At 36.2% G+C, this 23,597-nt stretch overlaps 1 protein-coding gene across 1 annotated transcript in view; it reads left to right on the plus strand.

Annotated features, from left to right (window-relative positions):
- Positions 1-23,597, plus strand: part of LOC149805066 (transcription factor IIIB 90 kDa subunit-like) — a 113,421-nt gene that overhangs the window by 47,969 nt on the left and 41,855 nt on the right. Inside the window, exons 9-14 of the mRNA XM_089947014.1 lie at positions 5,506-5,626; positions 9,338-9,452; positions 10,839-11,354; positions 20,325-20,380; positions 20,808-20,889; positions 22,866-22,924. Of these exons, the coding sequence (XP_089803140.1) occupies positions 5,506-5,626; positions 9,338-9,452; positions 10,839-11,354; positions 20,325-20,380; positions 20,808-20,889; positions 22,866-22,924 (949 nt within the window). The remainder of the gene's footprint in view (positions 1-5,505; positions 5,627-9,337; positions 9,453-10,838; positions 11,355-20,324; positions 20,381-20,807; positions 20,890-22,865; positions 22,925-23,597) is intronic.

Raw genomic sequence — 23,597 nt, forward strand, 5'->3', positions numbered from 1 at the left:
TTAATAATTGCGTTACGACAACAACAGAATAATCACTGCGCGAGTTGCAATTGTGTAATGCGCTGGCGTTATTCGGATAAAGACGCTCGCCAATTTACCGTGGACAGGATCGATAAACAGTCTCGGTCATATCCGTGGTAATGTGAGGTTAACTTGTCTTGAGTGCAATAGACGCAACAGCGCTAGTTAAGGCCACGTGGGGGTAATTGAGTATCATCAGGTATCACTTGTAGTTGCTCGCGAGTAAATCCGCGTTGAGGAGCAGTTGAATCCAGTCTATAGATCGGTGGTCTACCAGTTGATCGTGTTATCGTTGATATGTTATGTGTGGTAACACTCCAAATAGGATCAGTAGCTCTTTTTTTACCGCCTTCAAGCTCTCCTGGTTCATACAGATATCTAACAGTGACATCGCCGAGAATCGGCTTGGAAACGCTATCTATTTTTGATCTTCCGGGTATGTACTCGTATTTAATCGCGTCGCTGGGCTTCATGTTGATTGCTCGGGTAATCTCGTTATTTAACGCTGCAATTACACCTGGCAACCTTTTAACCCATTCACGAGATCGTTTTTCTTGGATGAATTCCTTCGCGTATTGATATCCAAATAACCGTTCAGCAAGAGTCCGATTGAATCGTTCAACAATTGCCTGATCACGATGTAGCGCAGTATGACCTCGTCGTATCGCGACGCTATGATGTTTCAGCGTTGATAAAACAGCGCCGCGAAATTCATTGCCAGGATCAACTTGTAATAGATTTGGCCAGCGCAGAGGACCCCTTCGGTAAATCCGCTCAAACGCATCGGCTACTTCAGTTGCTGACTTTGTTTTTAACGGCTCTGCTTGTTTGTATCGACTCGCAACATCAACTACGGTTAGCGCGTATTTGTAACCGTTGTCATGCGGCAGAAATAGTATATCAGCCTGATGAACTTCATTAGGTACGCTGACATCAAAGTGCGAAAAGTTGATTTGTTTAGGCGGTGGTAGATAAATTTGCCATATAGCCTGTTTGGATAACCAATTAGCCGCAACGGCCTTTGTTACCTTTGCAGCGCTTGCGAGTTTACCAATTGCGGCCTTCCCCTTCCAGTATCCTCTCGGAGAATAATAGATGGATTCCATGTTGTTATTATAAACGCTAGCGTTTTCAATTACCAGCGCGAGAAGCTCCGCTTCCAATCATTAATTTACCTTTCATAGCCGATTTTACCAACCATGAAGCCAATTTTTCTTTGAATGATTTATCAGGAATAGCATTTAACGCGTGAATTAATTTTACATCCGCGATATGACGCTGTTGCAGATCACCGCTACGATAAGCTATATCATGTATTCGACATGCTTCGTCGATAGCGTTTATTGGATACTCACCGGGTTTGGGCTGATTTTGATCATCGAGTCTGATATCTAATCGTGTTCCGGGGCCACAGTAGCTATATCCTGGGAGGTGCTTTTCTCCTGGATACTTTGCCCACGGTGTTCCGGGGAGTTTTGATAACTTGGCTGCAATATCACCTCCTCGCTTTTTTTTAAAACATCCCCGGGTCTAGCAGAAATAAATCTAAATTTTTTTGTACCACATGTCGCACACTTACCAGTAAGCGCCGATCTGTTATTTCTTGTTGTAACAGTTGTCATATCATTTGTGCCAGTACGCACTCTACACTTCACACAATATAGATCCATAATTTATGTATAGAGATATGAATATAATTGATTTTTCGGCGACTAAAACAAGAGAACCAGTTAAGCATGTTGCAGCGTTACCAAACTCGATCCGGATGATTATCATCGGACCATCTGGACCCGGCAAGACGCAATTATTACTTAATTTAATAATGAGATGGATGAAGTGGGATAAGTTGTATTTAATCGCCCCTAGCGTAGATGATCAACGATGCTACGAGGTGTTGAAAGATTTTAACGAGAATGCATCAGCGATCGCTGAAAAAAATGTTATTGAGTTTATTACAGATATCAATGATGCACCAGGTATTGATGATATTGATGGCGACGTTAACAATCTAGTCGTGTACGATGATGTTATGTTAGACAATCAAAAAAACCCAGCTAGGATATTTTCCAGAGGCAGGCATAAAAACACCGACGTGATATATGTCACTCAACGATACACTCAGATTCCAAAAGTAATCAGAGACAACTGTAATATTCTTGCTGTATTCAACGGCGTTGATACACACACGCTACGAAATATTTGGCAGACATGGTGCGGCGGTGACATGGACTTTAATGGTTTTCGAAACTTTTTTAGTCATGCTCAGTCGACCCCACATGGATTTGTAACGATAAATTTACATGATCCTCGGACACGATATCGTATCGGACTTGACCAAATATTCGGTTAGTTGTAAATAACCACTTAGCAGCAGGGGGGGAAATGACATCGACGCGGTCGTCGCTGTGTTTACCGGACGCTGACGACGCTGGGATCGGCTCGCATTAAACCAAATGACGTCACCGTCGTGTAGGATGGACCGTCGTCGTTTTTTTTTTACCAGCGCTGACTACACTGGATCCGCTGAGTGCAGAAGTATTAATTAAGCAAAATAACGATTGGACAAAATGTCGGATTCGCCCCCCCTGCTGCTCCCTCTACCCTGAAGGCTTATGAGGCAAAGTGGTGTGTTTTCAGAGACTGATGTAAAGTCAATAACTTTGCCTCTTTGAGTGCCTTGATCCCTCCACTAACCAACTTTTTCTCGGGCTCTACAAGGAGAAAAAGCGGGCATCAGGTACTATCAAAGGCTACCTTTCCATCATATCTGACAAATTCAGGCATCATGGCAGAATTGATATTGGTTATGATAATGATCTATCAGACCTACTAGCCAATTTTGATTTGGAACAAAATTCTTCACCCTGTTTCCAGAATGGAATCAGTCCTGGGTTGTAATTTGGCTCAGTTCAAATAATTTCAAATAATTAGCCAGGCTTCATGGAGCTTTTATCATAAAAAACATACTGTTTTCTGATAGTTTTAGCTTCAGCATACAGGGTAAGCAAGTTAAATGTCCTTTCAGTCAACCTGGACTGTCTTCATTTCAGATCAGATGGTTCAGTCATCATGATGACACAACCAGGCTTTGTAGCCAAGAACCAGTTACCATTAGTTGGCAGTCATAGAGTCATCATATACTCCATATCATCCATATATAAGTCAGAGCAGTGTACATGCAAGATCCTGTCTGTGCACACCAGCACTACATGAGGAACACAGAGACAAGTCATGGCAACTGCAAGTGACTCCTTCTTCCCATGAATGTGGGAAAGCAGGATGTCACCTCCAAAACCCTATCTTTATGGCTTAAGTGGGTTATATATTTGGCATATTCTGGCATCTCGAAAGAACAGTCTTTTCATGACAAATTTCAGCTCACAAAATTAGATTGATCCCTGAGAACCTCGCAGATAGAATGATCATGGTTCATGTAACCATAGACTGTTGCTGTAAATAGGATAGCTGGTTATTGTTCACATAGAGAATCTTTCTTCCTGACAAGGATACCCAAGGCATACGTATGATGCTCAGTATTTGCTCCTCATATTATATATTTTTCTAATTTTAATGTGATTGGGGAATGTATTGAAAAGAGAATTTTTCTGAGAATATGACCCAATCACATTACTTAAAGACACATCAAGCCCCGCTATGCAAGCATCCTCATTGGCAATTTAGTTAGTTAGTTTTGCCCGTCACCCCTGCCGGGGTATAGGCCGCCCACAAAAGATCGCCAGAGGCTTCTGTCCTGTGCCATCCCTTCAAGCTGACTCCAGGTGTGACCCATCTTAGTGATGTCTGCCTCAGGGTCGCGTCGCCAGGTGTTTCTTGATCGTTTCCTTCTACTCTTGCCTTGAGGGTTCCATTTCAATGCCTGTCTGTTAATGTTGGTTGGCGGCTTACGTAGGGTGTGTCCTATCCAACCCCACCTTCTTTTCTTGATCTCGTCCTCTACTGGAAGCTGGGAGGTTCTCTGCCACAGGTTGGTGTTGCTGACGGTGTCTGGCCAGCGGATCTGAAGAACTCTTCTTAGGCAGCTGTTGATGAAGGTCTGAACTCTCTTTACGGTTGACTTGGTGGTTCTCCAGGTCTCTGCTCCATACAGTAGGACTGACTTCACATTGGAGTTGAACAGTCTGATCTTGGTAGTTAAGGAAATTTCATTGGAGCTCCAGATGTTCTTGAGCTGTATGAAAGCTGCTCTCGCCTTTCCAATCCTTGCCTTGACATCTGCATCTGTGCCACCCTGCTGGTTGATAATGCTGCCCAGGTACGTGAAGGACTCCACCTCTTCCAGGGGACTTCCCTGCAGTGTGACAGGGTTGTTACTGGCATAATTGATCTTGAGGATCTTGGTCTTGTTTTTGTGGATGTTGAGGCCAATCTGTGCTGATGTGGCTGCCAGTATGTCGGTCTTGTCCTGCATTTGCTGCTGACTATGGGACAAGAGCATTGGCAATTTGCTCAGCTTAAAAACTGGTGAAAGCTAGTGGCACCAGGGTGAGATTATCGGAAAACACAAATTTTCATCTTTTAGTAAGGCTGGGTTCTGGTGGAAACAGACTTATATTCCCTAATGTTCATGTGGTCTGGTAAGTATTCTTGGAAAAAAATAATTTGCTAGGAAATGTTTTCCTGTATTTCTGTGTATTAAATGAAGTAATTTCTTCCAGGACATTCACACAGAGGGGAATTCCCCTCTGGCATTTGTGTAAGAAGATGTGGGGATTTTACATTTTTAATGGTCAGCATTTGTTTATTTTAGATAGGAACAGTATGAATATACCCCTTATAGTATGTTTCAACAAATGTGGGTGATAAGTTACTTTTATTGAGTAAAGATTAAAGAATTGGTTATCTTCATCATCAGTACAACAGCAGTATTTATGTGTTATGACAATGGCACTATGTTGTATGCATTAGCACTACATGTAACAGAAGAGACATAACCACCAAATTCTGATAACTTCATGTTTGGTATTGTACAACCTCACCACCTGAAGTTGGTAAAATGCTTTTAATCATATATAGTCACTGAATTTATCTTGTTGCTCAGTTTGCAGAAAGACTCCTTGCACTTGATTATGGTGATTAATCTTGAAGTCAAGCACTTACAGGATCATATAGAGCTTTTTTGATATTAATTGAATGTTGATGGTTTCATTATGATTTCAGCAAATCAAATGTATGATATTCACCTATGTTTAAAGGGCAGGGGGCAATAAGTTTAGAGTAGATTCACTCAGTTATGTATTCTGAAGACAAGCTACCTAATTAGAAATTCAGTTTGTTATCATTCATTCTTGGAAACTTAAGTTCTGTGATAAAACACGACATTCATTGAATTAAGCATCCATTCTGCTCATCAGCTGATACTTGTATAACATGTGTGTTTCATGAATCTATTGTCAACTTCTCTGTTTCTAAAATTGGGCTTCTAAAATATGATACAAACTTACAATTATATGACTTATGTGACAGGTTGATGGAATTTGAAGATACCCCATCAAGTCAGCTAACCATAGAAGAGTTCCAGAAGATTGACCTTGAGGAGGAACATGATCCACCCAGCTTTACAGCTGGCAAGAAGAAGGCCAAAATGGTAATTCTTGTAATGCCTGCATTTTGTAGTATATGGCAAAATGTAGGCCTCACTATACTGTACAGATAGCGGCATCAACATTGTATCCAACATTAACAAAATCTTGTGTTAAAGGTTCACATTTTACAGGATTTGTATTAAAGGTACATCATAGTGTTTATCACAGGCAAGAGTGTGTGTGTGTGTGTGTGTGTGTGTGTGTGTGTGATTTGGAATTTAATCATAGCTTTAAAAAAGATCAGTCATATTGCTAACAATGCCTGCAGTGTGGCAGTTATAGTGATATCTAGCACTGGGGCATCATGCCGCAGACATGCAGCATGATGTCCTACCCAGGCACATAATCTTGACACCAGGCCAACTAGTCCTAACACTAACCTTTTAATGCTGAGCGCCTGGTGAGGTAGCTTTTAGTGCCTTTTTACAAGTCTTTGGTATGACTTGTCTGGGGTTCGAACCCACAACCTCCCACATCAAAGCAGATGCTATAACCACTATGCCACTGGAGTGGTCAAAGAGAGCTTTCCACAAAACTCTTATTCTGTGAGAATACATGATCTGAAAATGTTAAGATTTGTACAGATTCATGGAAGACATCATGGACATGACCTGCAAATGAACATTTAGTCTTTTGTCTTGAGTTTTGAGTGTGGTCTCCTACTTCAACAGATTACTCAGTGCAAGGTCTTCTTTGTCCTATGGATACATTCAGGACTAATGCATATTATAGAGGTCCATACAAAGTTATAATTCTTAATATTTTTAAGTAAAATGATAAGCAAACTGTGAAGCCAGAGATGATACATTATATTTTCAGTATAGGAACAACATTTACATCAGATTTTATGATCAGTATGGGTATTTATTATATGCTCATTTTTTTCTCCATTAACTTTACATTATCAGAATTGTTCAGTATTTTACGATATTGCATACCTTCATATTGCACCCACATGCAGGACACATGTGCCCAATAGTGTGTTTGGAACTACTTTGTAAACAAATCATGTACATTCGCATAGTAGGCGCAATGCATTTTGGTTTGATTCAGTTTGTTTCTAAATGAACTAAAGCAGATGTTTTGTGGACTGCAACATACCAACTGCTTTGCTACATTCCACGTTAACTTTTTGATGCATTGTTTCAGATTTTGCGATAGACATCAGATTTCATAAAATTGCTTGGTACCTACAAATAACATGCAAGCTATAAAGGCATAAACTGTCTCCTTTAGCTGGTAATAAGAATGGCAAAAAAATATCCTTAAAGTTTTACATCCAGAATTTCTTCAAAATGTACTTTCTTAGTTCAGCAGATCTGAATTACATGAGCCATATCATGATTTCTCAAGCTTGATTACACATTTCGAAATTGTACTGTAATTTCGACTATATTCCAAGTGCAGTTACATCTTCCTTACTGCACTCAAAATGAAATATTAAATTCAATAGCGTCTTTTTGATAATTGCAATTGAAACGCTTCATATTTTTCCCGCATTATGATTTCAGATAGTCAATGACAGAACAAACACACTTGCAGATGTAAACACGCTTCTCCCATGCTGCTTCAGTCCGATGTATTTCATGTACAATTTGCACAGATGAATCCAGTCCAAAATCACAAACTTTCGTAGAATCGAAACAAAATACCAAAATCTATTCATTCCAGAATAAATGGAAAAGTTGTTGCAATGCGCATTCATTCACAATATGACTGCAAATTTCAATTTTAACTAGACATGCCATTTTCTTTGGAAAGTTATGCTGAGCGCATGACTAAGTTCAAATTTATCTGAGCGGAGTTATTTGCGCATTAATAATGTTGTTGTGTAGTGATGAATCTGCGTTTGTGTATATAGTTTGGAATACGGAATACATTCATTTATGTTGTTTCTTTTTAGTGTATTTTGTTTATGTAATTAAGCCTTCGATAGAATAAGAAAATGAGCATATAATAAAATGGTTACTGAATTTGTATGGGAAAACATGAGCTCGTTTTGTCGGATAGATATACTGCACTCCCAAGGTCGTGCAGTATTCCATCCAAAAAACTCATTCATATTTTCCCATACAAATGCAGTAACCTATAAATATTAACAGGTCATATATGCTGTGTGTTTCAGTTCATTTAATATATAATTATTTCATCATGTCGAACAATTTATGGATACCTGGAAATGTATCTGTACTCTAGAAAATAAGTATGTAAAAATTTGAAATCAGACTTGAAAAATAATTTCTAGCACTGGTCCGACATTTATAGTCCATTAGCAATTATTTGTTATTACTATTCCTCCTAAACTTCTTGGAAGAAACTAACAATCTTAGCACACAGTCTGCTTCTGAGGTCTAGTTAGTCCAAAATAAAAATGATGTCTCATTGACATCCAGAATAGCCACCACAGGGGCCATCTTGAAAATGTCATCATTACTCACCCCAAGTTAATGGTCACATCAGCATGGGGTTTTACTACAAGACATTTTTTATGTGAAATTAGTCTTGAGTGAGAAAGGTTTCCATCTTATCTCCAACATGGTCTCCATGTGAGCCATTTTGAAAATCTTGTTTTCACTTCTCTTTCTGAATTATTGGTCTTAGTGACCATGAATGTTCACTGAAACTTTCTTTATGTATTTGGTCTTAAAGAAAATGGTACCAGTGAGACCTCCATTATGGCCACCACAGTGGCCATCTTGAAAATCTTGGCATTGTCACTCCTTTTGATTAGATGGTTCTATCAGCACTGATCTATCTTTAAGACACTTTCAACAAAGTCTAGTTGATCCTAAGTGAAAATGATGCCAGCTTGGTCTCCAACATGGTCTCCATGGCAGTCATCCTGAAAAGTTCATTATCACTACTCCTAATAAATGGTCTATCTACATGGTCTTGTAACTTAAACACTTGTTATTTATCATTAGTCCTAAATTTAGTTGGTGCCAGTCAGACCTCCAACATGGCCACCATGGTAATTGTCTTCAAAATGTTACCCATAAGAATGACAAACTCTGAAATCAATATGAATTTATATTTATGCCAATTTTCATGGACAGTAGATGAATATAGGAGAGTTGAACATTGCTGAATGTTTGCTTGACATGCTTTGTTTGTTTTCTAATATGTTTACATTTTCTTGTGGACACAAATAAATCAGACAAACATATTAAGTAATGTCTGTTTTCATTCATTAATGTACATGTAAAGTGTGATTACTTTCCTGTGTGACATACAGCCTTCACCAGATATCACATATGTGACTTTGTTTGCTTGACCTTACCATTATTCTTTTGTTTGTGTGCTTGAATATCTTGTGCCTGAAAACAAGCAGAAAATACAGTACAAGAAAATGGCTTTTTTGTGTGCTTTAACTTGTGTATGTTGGAGTTTCCTAAGACTATCTCAGGTAGTGTCAATACTCAACAGTTATATAAGAATGAAAGAAAGGAAGAAGCAGACCTCTTGTTAATTCCATCAGTTTATTTTTAGCTTATAGAGTCCTAGTCCCATTGAGGGGTTCTTCATATTTTGTTTCCCTAATTTTATAGCAGATGTCCAGCACTAATCATTAAGAATTTATTTCTGGCATGCTTTATTTAAATGATTTTGGACAATATTTTGTAATGAATTTTCACCGTGCTTTTGGCAGTCATAATGCTTACACATATAGTTGTATGAGATATTTGATTACAGTTGATATACTTTGCTTTCAGGTCAATGAGAAAAATAAGCTTCCAGAGCTTGAATCAGAAATATCCAAGTTACAGGAAGAGATTGACACAAAGCTACAGTCACAGAAACCTAGAGGAGTATGGGCAGCTTATGCTAGTATGGGATTTGTATTTCATCAGTCCTAATGTGAAAATGTATCAAGTTGTTCAGTTATAATACAATTTGCTTCTTTCAAATACAGTAACACTGATAACTCAAACTTAAGGAGGGAGAGTATAGTGCAATGTGTACACTTCTGCACCGTGATTTAAATTTCATTGTTAAAGATTGTTTTGTTTTTAAACAGTATGTAAATGTTGAAAAGTTTATGGACAAATTTATGCATTTGGAATTTTATCATTTCACATGCAAGTACAGTAGAACCTGTCTTGAAAGACCACCCATTTTCCCAAAAAAGTATGGGCTTTAAAGACAGATGGTCTCTCATAACAGGTCGTATACTATATAATCAATAAATTTGTGCACTGAGAACATGGTCTCTTAAGACATGTGGTCTCACATAGGAGTGGTCTTTTAAGACACTTTTTACTGTATTAAAGTTTGATTCATTTATTTTTACCTTATATAGTCTAACCAATAATGACAACTAACAACTTTAGTTGTGCTTCTGGTAATGTTGACAGACGTGGTTCTGGAGGGGTAGGGGTCTAAAGCAATTAAAGCAGAAAAAATTAGTGCTTGTGAAAACTCAGGCTAAGGAGAGCATCCTATGATATTCTAATAGCTGAACAGAGAAATGATTCAGTCAGTATTATTATTACAGGTACAACAAGAAAGTTATTAAAATATTGCTGATATTTATATAAAATGATAAATTATTTTTTACTTTCTTTCACAGTTTAGATAAAAAAACATGTTCTTTTAACTTGTCACCAACAGTGATGAGAGTCCATTTTTGTTAAAATATGGAATTATCATCTCTGTTTGGTATAAAAGATAAATATTTTAAAACTCTCTTTTTTAGGAATCATTTTAATCTTTTTTTCCCTCATGATGCTTCAGATTTTAACTTCAAAGCATTAATTTATCTCGCACAGTATAATACCATCTCAAAAGTTTATATAGCAGTATGTTACTAGTCTAGGCTCTTACAAAAAGTAACAGGAAAAAGTGAAGACAACAAGCTTTGTAAAATTTAACAATAATTTATTTCCCTAGAATCAGTATCACATTCATAGAAAATTTATGTTACAGTTTTGGTTAAAAAAAATTTTTATAAATATGCTTGTATTTCCCCATCTCCTTGATTTGTCCAAACTTACAATGAATTTTTTGAATCTAAGATGGTTAATTATGAGGTCAGAGTCATGGTTATTACAGCTTTGTAGTATGGTTTTGGTAAAAGGTTTTTCATTGCTTATTTTCTTACAATGTCTCATAGTGCAATAACATAATGCTAGATAATGCTTATAGGTATATTCAGAACCATTTCAAAAGAAAAAAAACGTGTCTAAAAGTCATAAGGGGACTTATTTTTTACAGAAATGGCTGAAGGTGGCAGCAGCTTAGGAGTAGAGGAAGATTCAGAACTGTCTAGGATAAGTGATTTTCTGGAAGAAGAGACAATGAACCGTGTCTTATCAGAGCGTTTAGATGAGTCAAGTAATGATAGCACAGCTACCTCAATCAAAGACAATTCAGAGACAATAAAGAGTTCTGATTCAGATACTAGGATAAATGAAACTTCTAAAGACGGTGTAACACACGATACAACTAGTGGAAGTGACAGTATTCAAGTTGTAATAAGCATTAAGGCCAGTGACAGTGTCAATAAAAGAGTTGTTGCAGGTGATAAGACTAGTGCACATGTAGACAACCAAAGTTTCAAAGATGAAATGACTAGTAAAAGGGTTCATGATCCTTCCAATAGTCTTAAGACCACTGTAGAGATGACTGGTGTTAGTAGTTTAGGACAAGCAGACATTATCACAGCTGTGAAGCTTGGATTGACAGAGGTTGTACAAGCATGTATTCAAGATGATGAGAGTCCTGCTCAGGGTAAGATTTGCAAGATTTTTTTGTTCTTGTTGAGTCCATAGCAGTTTCTTTTCAGATGCAGCAATGATGTCAATCATAATAATAATGTTATGGTTTTGATTAAATTTGATTAAACAATTAGAAGTTGTTTGCTGCGTGAATCCATAGTTTGGTAAATTAGATCTGTTTGTTTGGGTTGTGCTTGGAGTGAAGCAGAGCTAAATTGTTAAGAGAAGATGGTGATTTTATGTATGATTGTTTGGAGGTTAGTGGACTGTTTTTTTCTGTCCCTGTAGAGTTAGTACCTGTGGTGAATAGATGATTGAAAATGCAGTGTCATGTTTAGCGTTCTGTGGATGACAATGTGTGTTGAGCCAGTTGGGCGTTGAAATCATGGTTGACTTGTATTTGAGGTTCGTAAGAGATGTGTTATTCTCTGAAAAACGCATTCTCTAACCTCGTCATTGAACTGCTAGTGACTTGCCAGTTGAGAATTGCTTTGTACAGTGTGTTTTAAAAATTGGTTGCTCCCATCTTGACAGTCATAATGATTCAGTGTGGTTTCCATCATGTATAGTTGAATTGTCTGCTTGGATAGAAAAGTGTCCATTTGGAAAGTTGTGAAGGACAATTCGTAACACATGTCAATTAATTAGCAGCATGAATTAATGGTATTGCACACCACAGTATAGTTGAATCGTTTATGTGAAGGTGTCCCAAACTTTTGCTTTTGGGAGTAGGTTTTCTTACTGCCATGTTTGGTCACTGTAGCATTGGTCCATTAGTAGTGAGTTAGTTGTAAGAAGATAGGATCGTCTGACACAGACTGAGTCGAAAAATATATTGTGTACAGGTGTACTAAGGTCTATTAGGAGACATGTATCCTGGTGGGAATGCAAACTCCAGACCTGAGTTTTAGGGGTGTAACAGGAATGGTCCTGTGTTACATTTGTTGTCTTATTGTTAGAGACCCATGTGTAGAAAAGTCTTTCCTGCAGTGAATTCCGAACATTGTTTTGTGAGAGTTTAAACCCGAATAACTTGTTGTAACATTTTCATGTTGGATTCAGCTTGGTTAATTTGTGTTTATTGTTGACATTTAGTTTACTTAAAAGCAAGCAGTGATTCAAAAAAGATAAACTAAAAGTTTAATTGTGGATGTTGAGTGACGGGCTATTAGGAACAAGTCCATCGATTCAGAGTTTTGTTTTAACCATGTTTGGGAATCCTTAACCGAGTTGGTGGTTGATTTTGGGGAAAGTCATCCATTTTGATTAAACCACAGAAGTGTGACATTTTTGTCACTTGAGGTCAAGTGATCTTTTTAAAGGCTAATGTAATAAAGTTGGAATATGCGCATTTGGTTATAGTGCCCCGTTTTAAGGAATTCTTAGATTTGTGTGATTACTTGTGTGATTAGTGGAATTTGGCGCAATGGAAATATCCTTAACTTGAAATAATTAGCCACTTACTAGGAGCAAATGTCACGGAGTGAAGTGTTAGTGAGTTTCCATGATGCCATGGTTCACTGGTAGTGAATTCAGGCCAAAACCGAATGAATCTCCTTTGAGTAAGATAGTCCATATTAAAATCTAGTGGTGTTCATTGGTGGTGTGACTGCAGTGGCAGTATTTACGGTAGGAAACCGGTAAATTACACAAAGGAATAAATAAGAAGGGACTCTGCAGATACCGTTCATGTCGCCATGGTAGCAAATGTGGTGCAGGTTTACTGGCGAAATGTGCCTGGAAAGCATACATTGACTGGCCTAGGGTGGCATAGTTAAAATAGTTCCCAGTGTTAGATGATACTCGTATAGTTTCTACAGCATGAACGGCTGGTGGTATGGAAACCTGATGAAGATAAACCATGCAGATGTGCGGTTCAGAGATATTTGGCAGGTTGTTTTATCAGTGGTCTTGCATTGATTAGAGTAAAATTTAGGTATAGAATGGACACGTCAGGCTTTCTAATTTACAACTAAAGTTGTATGGAAGTCTTTGGAAAGTTGGGGTAAACTTATGACTTATAGTGGGAATCGCGCCAGGGTTAGACAGCCGCTCAGTCAAGTAAGGACCCCTGGCTTGTAACTATATATATATATATATATATATATATATATATATATATATTGCATCAAATACAATTACTGTGATACATATTATGGTAGAACATGGCTGGGACTACCCAGCTTTAATACAATAAAATGCCTAAAATTAAAAGACATAATTGAAGTCATGTACAGATATAGCAGATGGATTTGTGGTGGTCCGCTACCTTCAGAAAATTGATTTGAAAAATTGTCAATCAATATCTGACCTGGTTACCTTATAGATCAGAGCAGGGCAAACTTTCCAGTGCAAGTGCCGCATACACAAATTTACACCTTGTCGTGGGCCGCATAGTTCATTAAGTAAAATAATTAATATTTGAAATAACAAAAACAAAAGGTTTTTCTAAATAACATCATAATTAATTTTCAGTTGTTAATATGTTGTTAATATTTGAAAACTTAAACTTCAAAAGAAGCACATTTATTTGATAAACAGAGTAATATAAACAGAGTCAGTGCGAATGATGACTTGTTCCTAGGCCGCATGAAAACCCTTGGCGGGCTGCATGCGTGCCATAGTTTGCCCACCCCTGTTATAGATGCTTTCAATAAGTTGCTTAATGGGCATTTACAAGTGAATACCTTTACCAGTAGTAAGAAGGATCTGGTAAAGCGTCACTTAAACTTCTAACGTGGAAAATCTACATATGCATTGCTTTCTTTTATTAAGGTATTTTCTTTGAAACATCAGTTTAATATTTTAATAGTTTTTAGTCTACTTGTATTTCTGATGTGGATTTTCTATTTTTGTTTAACAAAGCTAAAAATGTGTATTTCTATTTCGATTAAATTTCCCATACTTTATATAATTTATACATTTGGAAATTTGAGAATGATTTCTTTTTTCAAATTAGATTTATGAAATTTATGTGTCTATTATTTGAATTTTAAAAGGGAGGAAAAGTCCATATTGTAACATTACCCACCAGTATTTTATTAGAATGCATGTACTTTATTTACATCATTGTTTTATATGAGTGTAAGTTTTAGGCAGTCTGTATCTATGATCTGGATTTTTTATTCCGATATAAATATTTGGTGGACATTTGCATTTACCTTCCCCATTTTATTAAAAATAATGTTGTGTGCATTATATTATCCTTTTTTTAAACCCTGCCTCATTATAAAGGTGGTGTATAATAGAACCCTCTTGTCCATCTGTCCTTCCATCCAGCTATTGTAGTTAGATCCAGTATTTGATGGATTGTGATGAAGCTTTGTAAATATTATGGTGATCACCTTAAGGTGTAATTGTGGGCTAATCACTTTGATTATGTAATAATATGCATGCATTATTGCCCTTTTTGACTTGCAGCTGAACACAGTGTATGGCAAAATCTTATTGCAACTAGTTGTACAGTTTTTATTTGATTGCCATGAAACTTGTGGAATGTTACGGTAATCATCTTGGATATGCACATCTACACAAATTTCTCTGCTCCTGCAATTTTTTTGTAGAGTAATTGTCCCTTTTGTCATATAGATGAATGCAATGTATGATAGAATTTTGTTAATGCAAATAGCTTTGGAGTTTTGGGTGGATTGCTGTGAAACTTAGTGCATACTGTGGTCATTAAATGAATATATTTATTACTCTCGTTTTGTTTTATCTGCAGCTGGATGTAGTTTATGACAGGATGCTTTGAATGCGGTTAGTTAAATGGATCACCATGAAACTTAGGAAATTTTGTCATCATCTAAAGATGCGCATATTAACAAATCACTGTGCTCCTCTGAGTTATTGCCCTTTTTTATTTAGACCTTGATGTACAGTGTGACTCTTGTAAACACAAATTGTCTCACAGTTTTCACTGAACCACAATGAAATTTTGCACATTTTATGGTCATTTTTTAATGAAAAATTACTTTTCCTCCCATAATGTTTGTCAGAGTTATGGCCCTTTCTGTCTTGCTGATTGTTATGTATATGACAGATTCTTGTGTATACACAACTGTTTTTTTTTATTTATTGGACACTGTGAAGCTTGGTATATATATTGTCATAATCTGAAAATGCACATATCAACAAAGTACTTTGCCCCTGCTATGTTTGCTAGCATTATTGCTCTTTTGACTTAGCAGCTAGATATAGTGCATGTCAGAATTTTGTAAACACAACTAATCTACCTATTTTCATTGGATCACTTTGAAGCTTTGTACATGTTCTACTCATTATCTGTAGGTGCAGATTATGATAAATCACTGTGCTCTTGCAGTTTTTCTTTGAGTTATTCCCCATTGTTTCCTGCAACTGAATGCAGTATAAAGACAGTATCTTGTGAATGATACTTGTCTTGCAGTTTTTATGGATTGCTGTAAACCTTTGTACAGATTAAATTCAGAACTATTGCAAGTTTACGTTGGACCAAACGGCATCCTGGGCAAGTGTCACCATTGGTGTCTCTCCTCCCCCCCCCCCAGCTTGGTACCCCTACAAATCATTGTGCTTATGTGATTTTTTTTGGTAAGAGTTGTTGCCCTCTTTTTTATATATCACAGAACTTTGTGAATACAGCTACTTCTTCGGTTTTCAATGAACTTCTGTAAAAATCAACACATTGTGGTCATCATCCAAAGATATTCCTATTGACCAATGATTAATCTCATTTTTTTTAAGACATATGCACTTACAGACTTTAAACTCCTCTTCATCACAGTGGGAGGGGTGGGAGGTGGCAAAGATGTGCATATATTTACATGAGCAACTTGCTCATTAGTTTAAATATTAGGATATGATTAGTCTACTTTAAATTTTGACGACTTTTTTTTTTAAATCTTGATCTCAATAGGGAAAGATAGAGTTGTTCATTGATACAGGGTAAATGTGTCAGCAGAAACCTCACCTAATTTTAAACATCAGAAATGATAAAGGTCTACTTAGTTACGTATCTTTTTATATGCTTGCTATGAGATGGAGCATATTGTATATCATCCTATTTAATGGGTCATGCCATTTGGTGAGGATTTATTCCATTTTATCACAGAGATAGCACAAAAATCTTAAGATTAACCTTGATATTAAAGTTAACACTTTGTTTATACTTAAGTACATTAGTCAGAATCTCAAGTACAATTGGCAACAAAGTGCATGCATCATCTTGATGTGTACATCGGTTTACCAATGTAGGTCTGTGTGACCTGCATCCCAGATTTTGGCTAAGTTTTTAGTTTACCTCATTTTTTTACATGACATTGTTTAGATGTCATATAAAAAATTAGTTTCTTGATACTTGTTGATGGATAAAATAATATATTGCCAGAAGTAAGGCAGTTTGGCATACATTGTTTCAATAACTATGTGCTGCATTTTGGTCTGTTTCTTAGGTACTATTGACCCAAGAGTTATGGAAATTGATATTATCAGAGTGCTTTTGTGCCTCAGACCCTCTTTCACCAAAAGTAGGTCACTATGATCTGTACTTAATGCTTCTTTCAAGTACACTATTGGTTAGATTGTTGTGTATCTTAGTGTGAACATGCACTTTCATGAGTTTGACACCATTCTGACAAAAACATTAATTAGTTTTGTCTGCTTTGGCAAAAACTCAACATAGAGATAACTTTGGCATCCTTATGCATATTCATACATCCATCTGTTTCTTCTTTTATTAATCCATTTGTATATGCCTGCCATAATGTAGACCATCTGTTATCAGTTTTGTTTACCAACAATACTTAAATGCCTTAATCTACAGTTACTAGATTTTATAGATGGTTTTCACCTGGGATAAGGAAGAAGCCTATAGATGTTGTGGTCAAAAGGTCAGAGGTCAAAATTACTGTGACTAAAAGAAAATTTTATGGTGCAAAACTTTCTTTACATATATCTTCACCAAAGTTTGTAGATGACACACATTAAGTAAAAAAATAAACATTGATTTGGGGGTCAAACAATAAAAGGTCAAGATAACTCTAAGAAGAAAATGTTTTGGCATAACAACTTCAGTTTTATGTCTTAAAGCAAAGCTCATGGAGGGCTTGTAAGGGACCCATTGATTTCAGAGTCAAAAAGATAAAGTCATTAAGATAAATTGGTTTTGCAGAATAATTTTTTGTTCTAAAGTTCATGGACCAAAATATTTCTGGATGGCATGCACTTAGGATAATATAGCAGTCTGATTAAATTCAGATCTCCACAGTCCCACATGGAGATCTGAGAGCGACTGCTTAGGGGTCATGTTCTGGTGACCTTTCAATTAGCCAGTGGAAATAAATGTCACTTTCAGACATTTTTTAAAGTAAATCAAACTGTTCAGCACACATTGATGCTCTTCAGCCATACTGCTTAGTCAATCAAATGTGAAGGTATAGGACTTATCTGATTGGCTGATAAAATTAGCGGTTATGGTGATAACATAGTTCACCAGAACATGACCCATAAGCAGTCACTGTCTGTGTCGGATCTTAATGTAGGACAGTGGAGATCTTATTTTAATCAGACTGGGTAATAAAGATACATGTACAGTTTGGTATCTAATATAAAAGATCAATGGTGATTGTAATGTCTGATAAGAAAATAATGGATTTTGCAGAGAATGTTACGTTGACTTAAGTTCCAAGTTATTGAGACCTGTTGATCAATCATTTCTAAATTAGATTAAACAAGTTTTGTTAGTACTTACATCAGACATGATTTTTCTCCATTTTAAAGCGGAATTCCGCTTTTCTCCTGACTTGAATCAGATTTTTCTTGATATAGTCCGTTTTTTATATCATCTCTGTTTTTTGAAAACAGTCTGACCGCTCCCATTCTGCAACGACCCTTGTAAATTATTCATTCCATATATTAGTTAGCACATGACTCTCGTAAAGAGTACTCTAATTGGTCAAAGGTTTAAATTTATCCAGTGAATCTTCCTGTAATGGAAACTGTTGGCAATGGAAAGAAAAAGTATGCTTGCAAAATGTTGCATCCCAAGTTGATGGGAGAGACCATGACATGAAAAGTTTAGATAAAGGTTTAAAAAACAAATGGAAATGGGAATGGCTGGAGCAGAAAGTTGCCAGAAATTTAGTAGGTCAGTTTATAAGAAAACTAAATGCTAGAGGACTGGCATTTTGTGACCTCTGCAATAAAAATCTGAATTATTACAGTAATTGCAGTTGGAAGAGTTTGGATCAACACCTACAAAAGAAGCTGCATACAGAAAAATTGAAGCTCAGAAGGCATCTGGAAAAAGTGCAGTTAATTACTTTAAGAAGAAAGATTTATTGCATGAAAGAACAGATGTAGCTCTCTGTCAGAATATGCACACTGCATGTCTCCAATACAGGCACCAGCTTGAAAGGAAAAAGGCTCTCACTGAGAAGGAAAAGAAATGATTGCACATTGAGCCAAAAAAGTCAGTGGTGACAAAAAGGAAGGCTAAAGAAATCTTTGCCAAAGCCACAAAAAGAGCTTGACTGGCATATCAACAGGTTGTGTCCATTCGAGAAAAAGTGAATGTATGGAATTATTTGTATATAGTTGATGTACATGGGTGTTTATTTTACAGATTTGTTATGAAAAGAGAGAAGTATAATATATTTGCTGCAAAAATTGAGAAATTATTATGACAATTACGATGTGAACACTGACATGCACATGAAATAACTTCAGCATCAATATTATTGGAGAGCAAATTCATGTGACTATATAAATATTGTGAAATTATTGATGTTGTTGTTGTTGTAGGGTTTAACGCCATTTTCCAGCACACGTTAGGCTATACATGGTGGCCAGTATTAATGGTGGAGGAAGAACCCGGGAAATCCCCGGAAAGAATCACCGATCCTCGAGAAGCTACTGGCAAGCTTTATCACATACCCACATTGGCCGAATCCAAGACTTGAACCTACGCAGACAGAGATGAGATGGCAGTGATCCGTAACGGAGAGCGCTTTAGACCACTTGGCCACTTGGGGCCCCTGAAATTATTGAAGCCAAGTTGAACATTTTTGGTAAGTTAGTATTTCAAATGATTATTTTGGTTTATTTTATAATGATAAGTTGCTCCAGGAGCAGTTTTTTATGAGTGTAAATTGTGTTTTTGTACCCCCAGATAAAGGGCACTGCCCCTCAAGACACCATTGAGGGAGGACCCCCAACCCCCCCCCCTTACAATTTTTTCAGCTTTTTTTTATTTTATGGAAGACCAAAATCATGTCTGTTAAATAGAGAGGACTATTTGAGAAGCTGCCATCTTATGTTTAGTTCATGGTACTCATATTGTTTTATGTTGGCTCTATCAGACCAAAGTTTTCAAATCTTTTTAGCTTGTTAACACAAGGCTAACTTTTTGATTGCTTTCAGAGGATGCAAACCATTTTTGTATGATACACAATAAATGTGAAAGAGGCAATGGGTGTTAACCACAGCTTCCTACCAAACTGTTAGTTTGTGAAATATTTTTACTAGCTGGGTACCTCTGTGTGGCTACTCAGTGGTATTTTATGATATTCACCTGCTTATGCTGTTTACCGACATTCCAGTTCAAAAGGACTGGTTAAATATGTCACAAAAGGACTAGTTAATTATTTTCAGAAGGATTAGTTAATTATTTCACAAAAGAAATATTGTCTTGAAAGGACCAGTTAATTATGTTGCAGAAGGACTAGTTATTTGTGTCACAAAGGACTACTTATGTTACAAGTGGCAAGATTTGTTGTCTGCATCATTTCTGAATTATGATATTATGAAACAAGTTGAAAATAACTCCTTCACTAACTAGGTATTTGTCCAAATTGGAACATTTTAGTTATTATCAAATGTTGCTAGTCGGCATTGATGTATAGACTAGCCTGTCTTCTGAGAGCTCTTGTTAAACAAATGCTGAACATTAAGATCATTCCATCTGTTTCTTAAGTTTTACATGATTATGCAGTTCTTCTTTTTTCAGAACCTAATGATGCAGAGTTAGATCTGACAGGAATTGATGATAAAGAATTGGAAATGGTAATAGTCACCTTTGTATCATTTGTTTTTATTGAAGTTATAAAAATGCCATTATTTCTTTAAGTTTTTATGTACTTTTTTATCTACTTCTGATGGTTTTCTAAATAACATTCTGTGGTACTTGTAATCAAATAAGATGTGCTGAATGTTAACCAAAAATATTGCCTCTTATAACTTGTCACATCAAAATGAACCTAATTGAGGCTGCACTTTTCAAAAGTTATAAAAAAAAATGTGAAGAAATTTCAGTATTTCTTGGCCAAGGGAAATTATATTGTTTGATAGAGAAGTAGAGAAAAATTTGAAGATTGTGAAATTTGAGAGAAGAATGAAAATTATTAAATTTACATTAAAGTTGTTTCAGTTTAAAATTTTGTATTGAACCCATACTTTGTACAAGTAAGTGAATACTTTTGTTAATTTTCAGCTCATGCTAAACGAGGAAGAGATAGCTATCAAAACCAAATGGTGGATGGAAGAAAATGCAGATTATCTTAAACAGCAGAAGGGTAAAGTTTATTCTCTAAGAGCATTTATAATAGATGGCTGATCAAAATGAGTAAATGGCATTAATAGTTTATTTTCTGGGGTTGAGTAGCACCTATTAACTGAGTGTTTATGCATTGGTTTTAATGCATAATCATAGGGTGGTTCTAAAGAGAAATAACTTTGGGAACATTGAGGTGGGCAGCTTGACTTTACTTATTTCATTTGTTGCTCATGACAGTGGCTGCTCAGTCATAAAGTTAGTGGTAACTAGACTTCTACTGAATAGGGAATTTTCCCCAAGGTAACCTAATTTTACATTTTACTGAACAAGTATAAGTACCATAAATAACAGAATTATAATGCGCATAAAATTTGTAATGTGAATGGTTTGTTATTGGTGGTACTTTTCATAAGGTACCAGGCAACATCAACAAGTTTAGGTGCTGTGTTCAAGTTTTTAAAAATCATTATATCTTCTATATCAGTAGCTGTATTCAGTTGAAACTTGGGGCCCCAATTGGCCAACTGGTCTAAAGCACTCACCGTTATGGATCATTGCCATCTCACCTCTATCTGTGTGGGTTCGAGTCTCAGGTTTGGCACATGAGGGCATGTGAGAAAGCATGCCAGTAGCTTCTCATGGGTCGGTGGTTCTTTCCTGGGTTCTTCCTTCATCATTGATACTGGCCGCCATGTATATCTTGTGCTGAAAAATGACATTAAACCCTACAACAACAACAGTTGAAACTTTGGTATAAAAGGTGTCTACCTAAAAATTTCTACCCTGATAGGATAAGATTTCCTGTCATGATGGCTTGAACAAAATGCAACATCATATTGACACTGCTACAAAAATGAGACACCATGTTCCACAGAACCCTTGTTGACAATTTAATGATGAAACTGAATTGGCAAAAGTAGTCACCTTATGAGCTGCAGATTTGACACTTATTCAGTATTCCAGTAGAGTCCCTTACTCAATTATCTGTGGTAGTGCCACCCACTTGACAACTGTTTAGTTGTGGCTACCCTTAATGAGATTCCAGGGAATGTACAATTGAAGAATCACTTGTGAAAGCTCAAAGCTCACTTTTCACATAAATTTTGCCCAAGCTAGTGTTCTGTCAGTTATTTTGTCACTTGAAAAATTGTACTTTGTGAATTGATAAACTTTGATAGTTTCACATTTTTGGAGAAAAGAAATCTTATTGATCAGTGTGGAGTGTTCAAGTTGACAGTTACAGACTGGCAGAGAAAAAACAAATTTGCACAACAGAATGTGAATTTTTTGTTTTGGAGCAACTGGTACTTTATTGGTATAAGATAAAGGCATTTGTTGACAACAGTGACAGGCAGTTTGAAGAAAATTTGTGTATTATTCCTCATATATGGATTTAAAATGTCAGTAGTGATGGATTTATTATTTTTTGTTTATTTTTTTGTATTTTTTTAAAAAAGAAAGACAGACAAAATGTAACCTGTTAATTTATTTATAATTTATTCTACACAACTATAATCTATTTATTATACATAAGTTTGGTCTTTTTCATTTATCAATTGTTGGATTGATTGATCAATCCAGCCTGCCAGTCAGCTGGTTTATTTTTCTTTACTGCAGTCCTGCCTTACACATGACAAGTCAATGCTTACGTTTGAGTCTGAGTAGCAGAGTGCTTGAACTTACCAGAAGCTCAAAGAGAAGTTAGCCTTTTACAAACTTAAAAGGTGGGGTACAGTCCAATCACCTTATAGGCATGTATCTACGCTAAATGGTTGTTGAAAAATAAGGTCAGAAATGGGTAACGATGTAGTCTTTGATTTTATCAATGCTGTTTAGTTTTCCAGTTTTTTATTTAGATAATATATCATGTATATTTAAATACTACAAAAACTCCATCTTATTTTTAAATCAAAATAGTAAATCTTGTCTATTCACAAGAGCATATGACATTGATTCATAGCAGAGGTATGTGATCTCATTGATACTGTCTTACAGAAAAGGAAGAACGCTTAGCAAAGGAAAAAGAAGAGGAAGCAAAACAGCCAGAGAAAAAGGTTCCTCAAAGCTATTTTTTTTCTCATAACATTCATTTTTGCATCCATGCTGTAATTTACAGAGGGGTATATAATGTTACCAGTATCCACCTGTCTCCTCATGCCCATCACTTCCATCTTAAATTCTTGTTTCTACTTAGCAGCTTTGCAGGACATCAGGGATTGAAATCAAATTTGGTTGGAGACTTTACATTAAGAAGATCGAGTTCAAGTTCAACTATTGCCTTTTTCTGGCAGAATTTTATGGAGTCATGGCACCTATTTGACTTGGAACATGGCCTTTTCGTTTCCTTTCCAGTCAATAACATTTCAAGGAATTTTTGGATTTAAATCAAATTTGTATAAGGCATTACAGTAAATGCACCTAGGTCAAGTTCAATTCTTACTATTTTGTGGCACAGCTTTTTAGAGTTTTTGTTTATGCTAGACTTGGAACTTTTCCATACCATTTCGTTACTGCTTAGTAACTCAGATTGGAATAACATTTTGGCTGGTTGCTTTCCAGCAAAATTGTACAGAATTTTTGGCTACTGTTTGACTTAATATATTGCCCTTCAGTTTCTGTTAAGTATCATAAACAACTGAGTAATATGCTAGTATCATACATAACTGAGTAATATGCTAGTATCATACATAACTGGGTATTATGCTAGTATCATACACAACTGAGTAA

This window comes from Sinohyriopsis cumingii, chromosome 2 (assembly GCF_028554795.1).
Source record: "Sinohyriopsis cumingii isolate HCF-2022 chromosome 2, ASM2855479v2, whole genome shotgun sequence".
Classification (NCBI taxonomy): Eukaryota; Metazoa; Mollusca; class Bivalvia; order Unionida; family Unionidae; genus Sinohyriopsis; species Sinohyriopsis cumingii.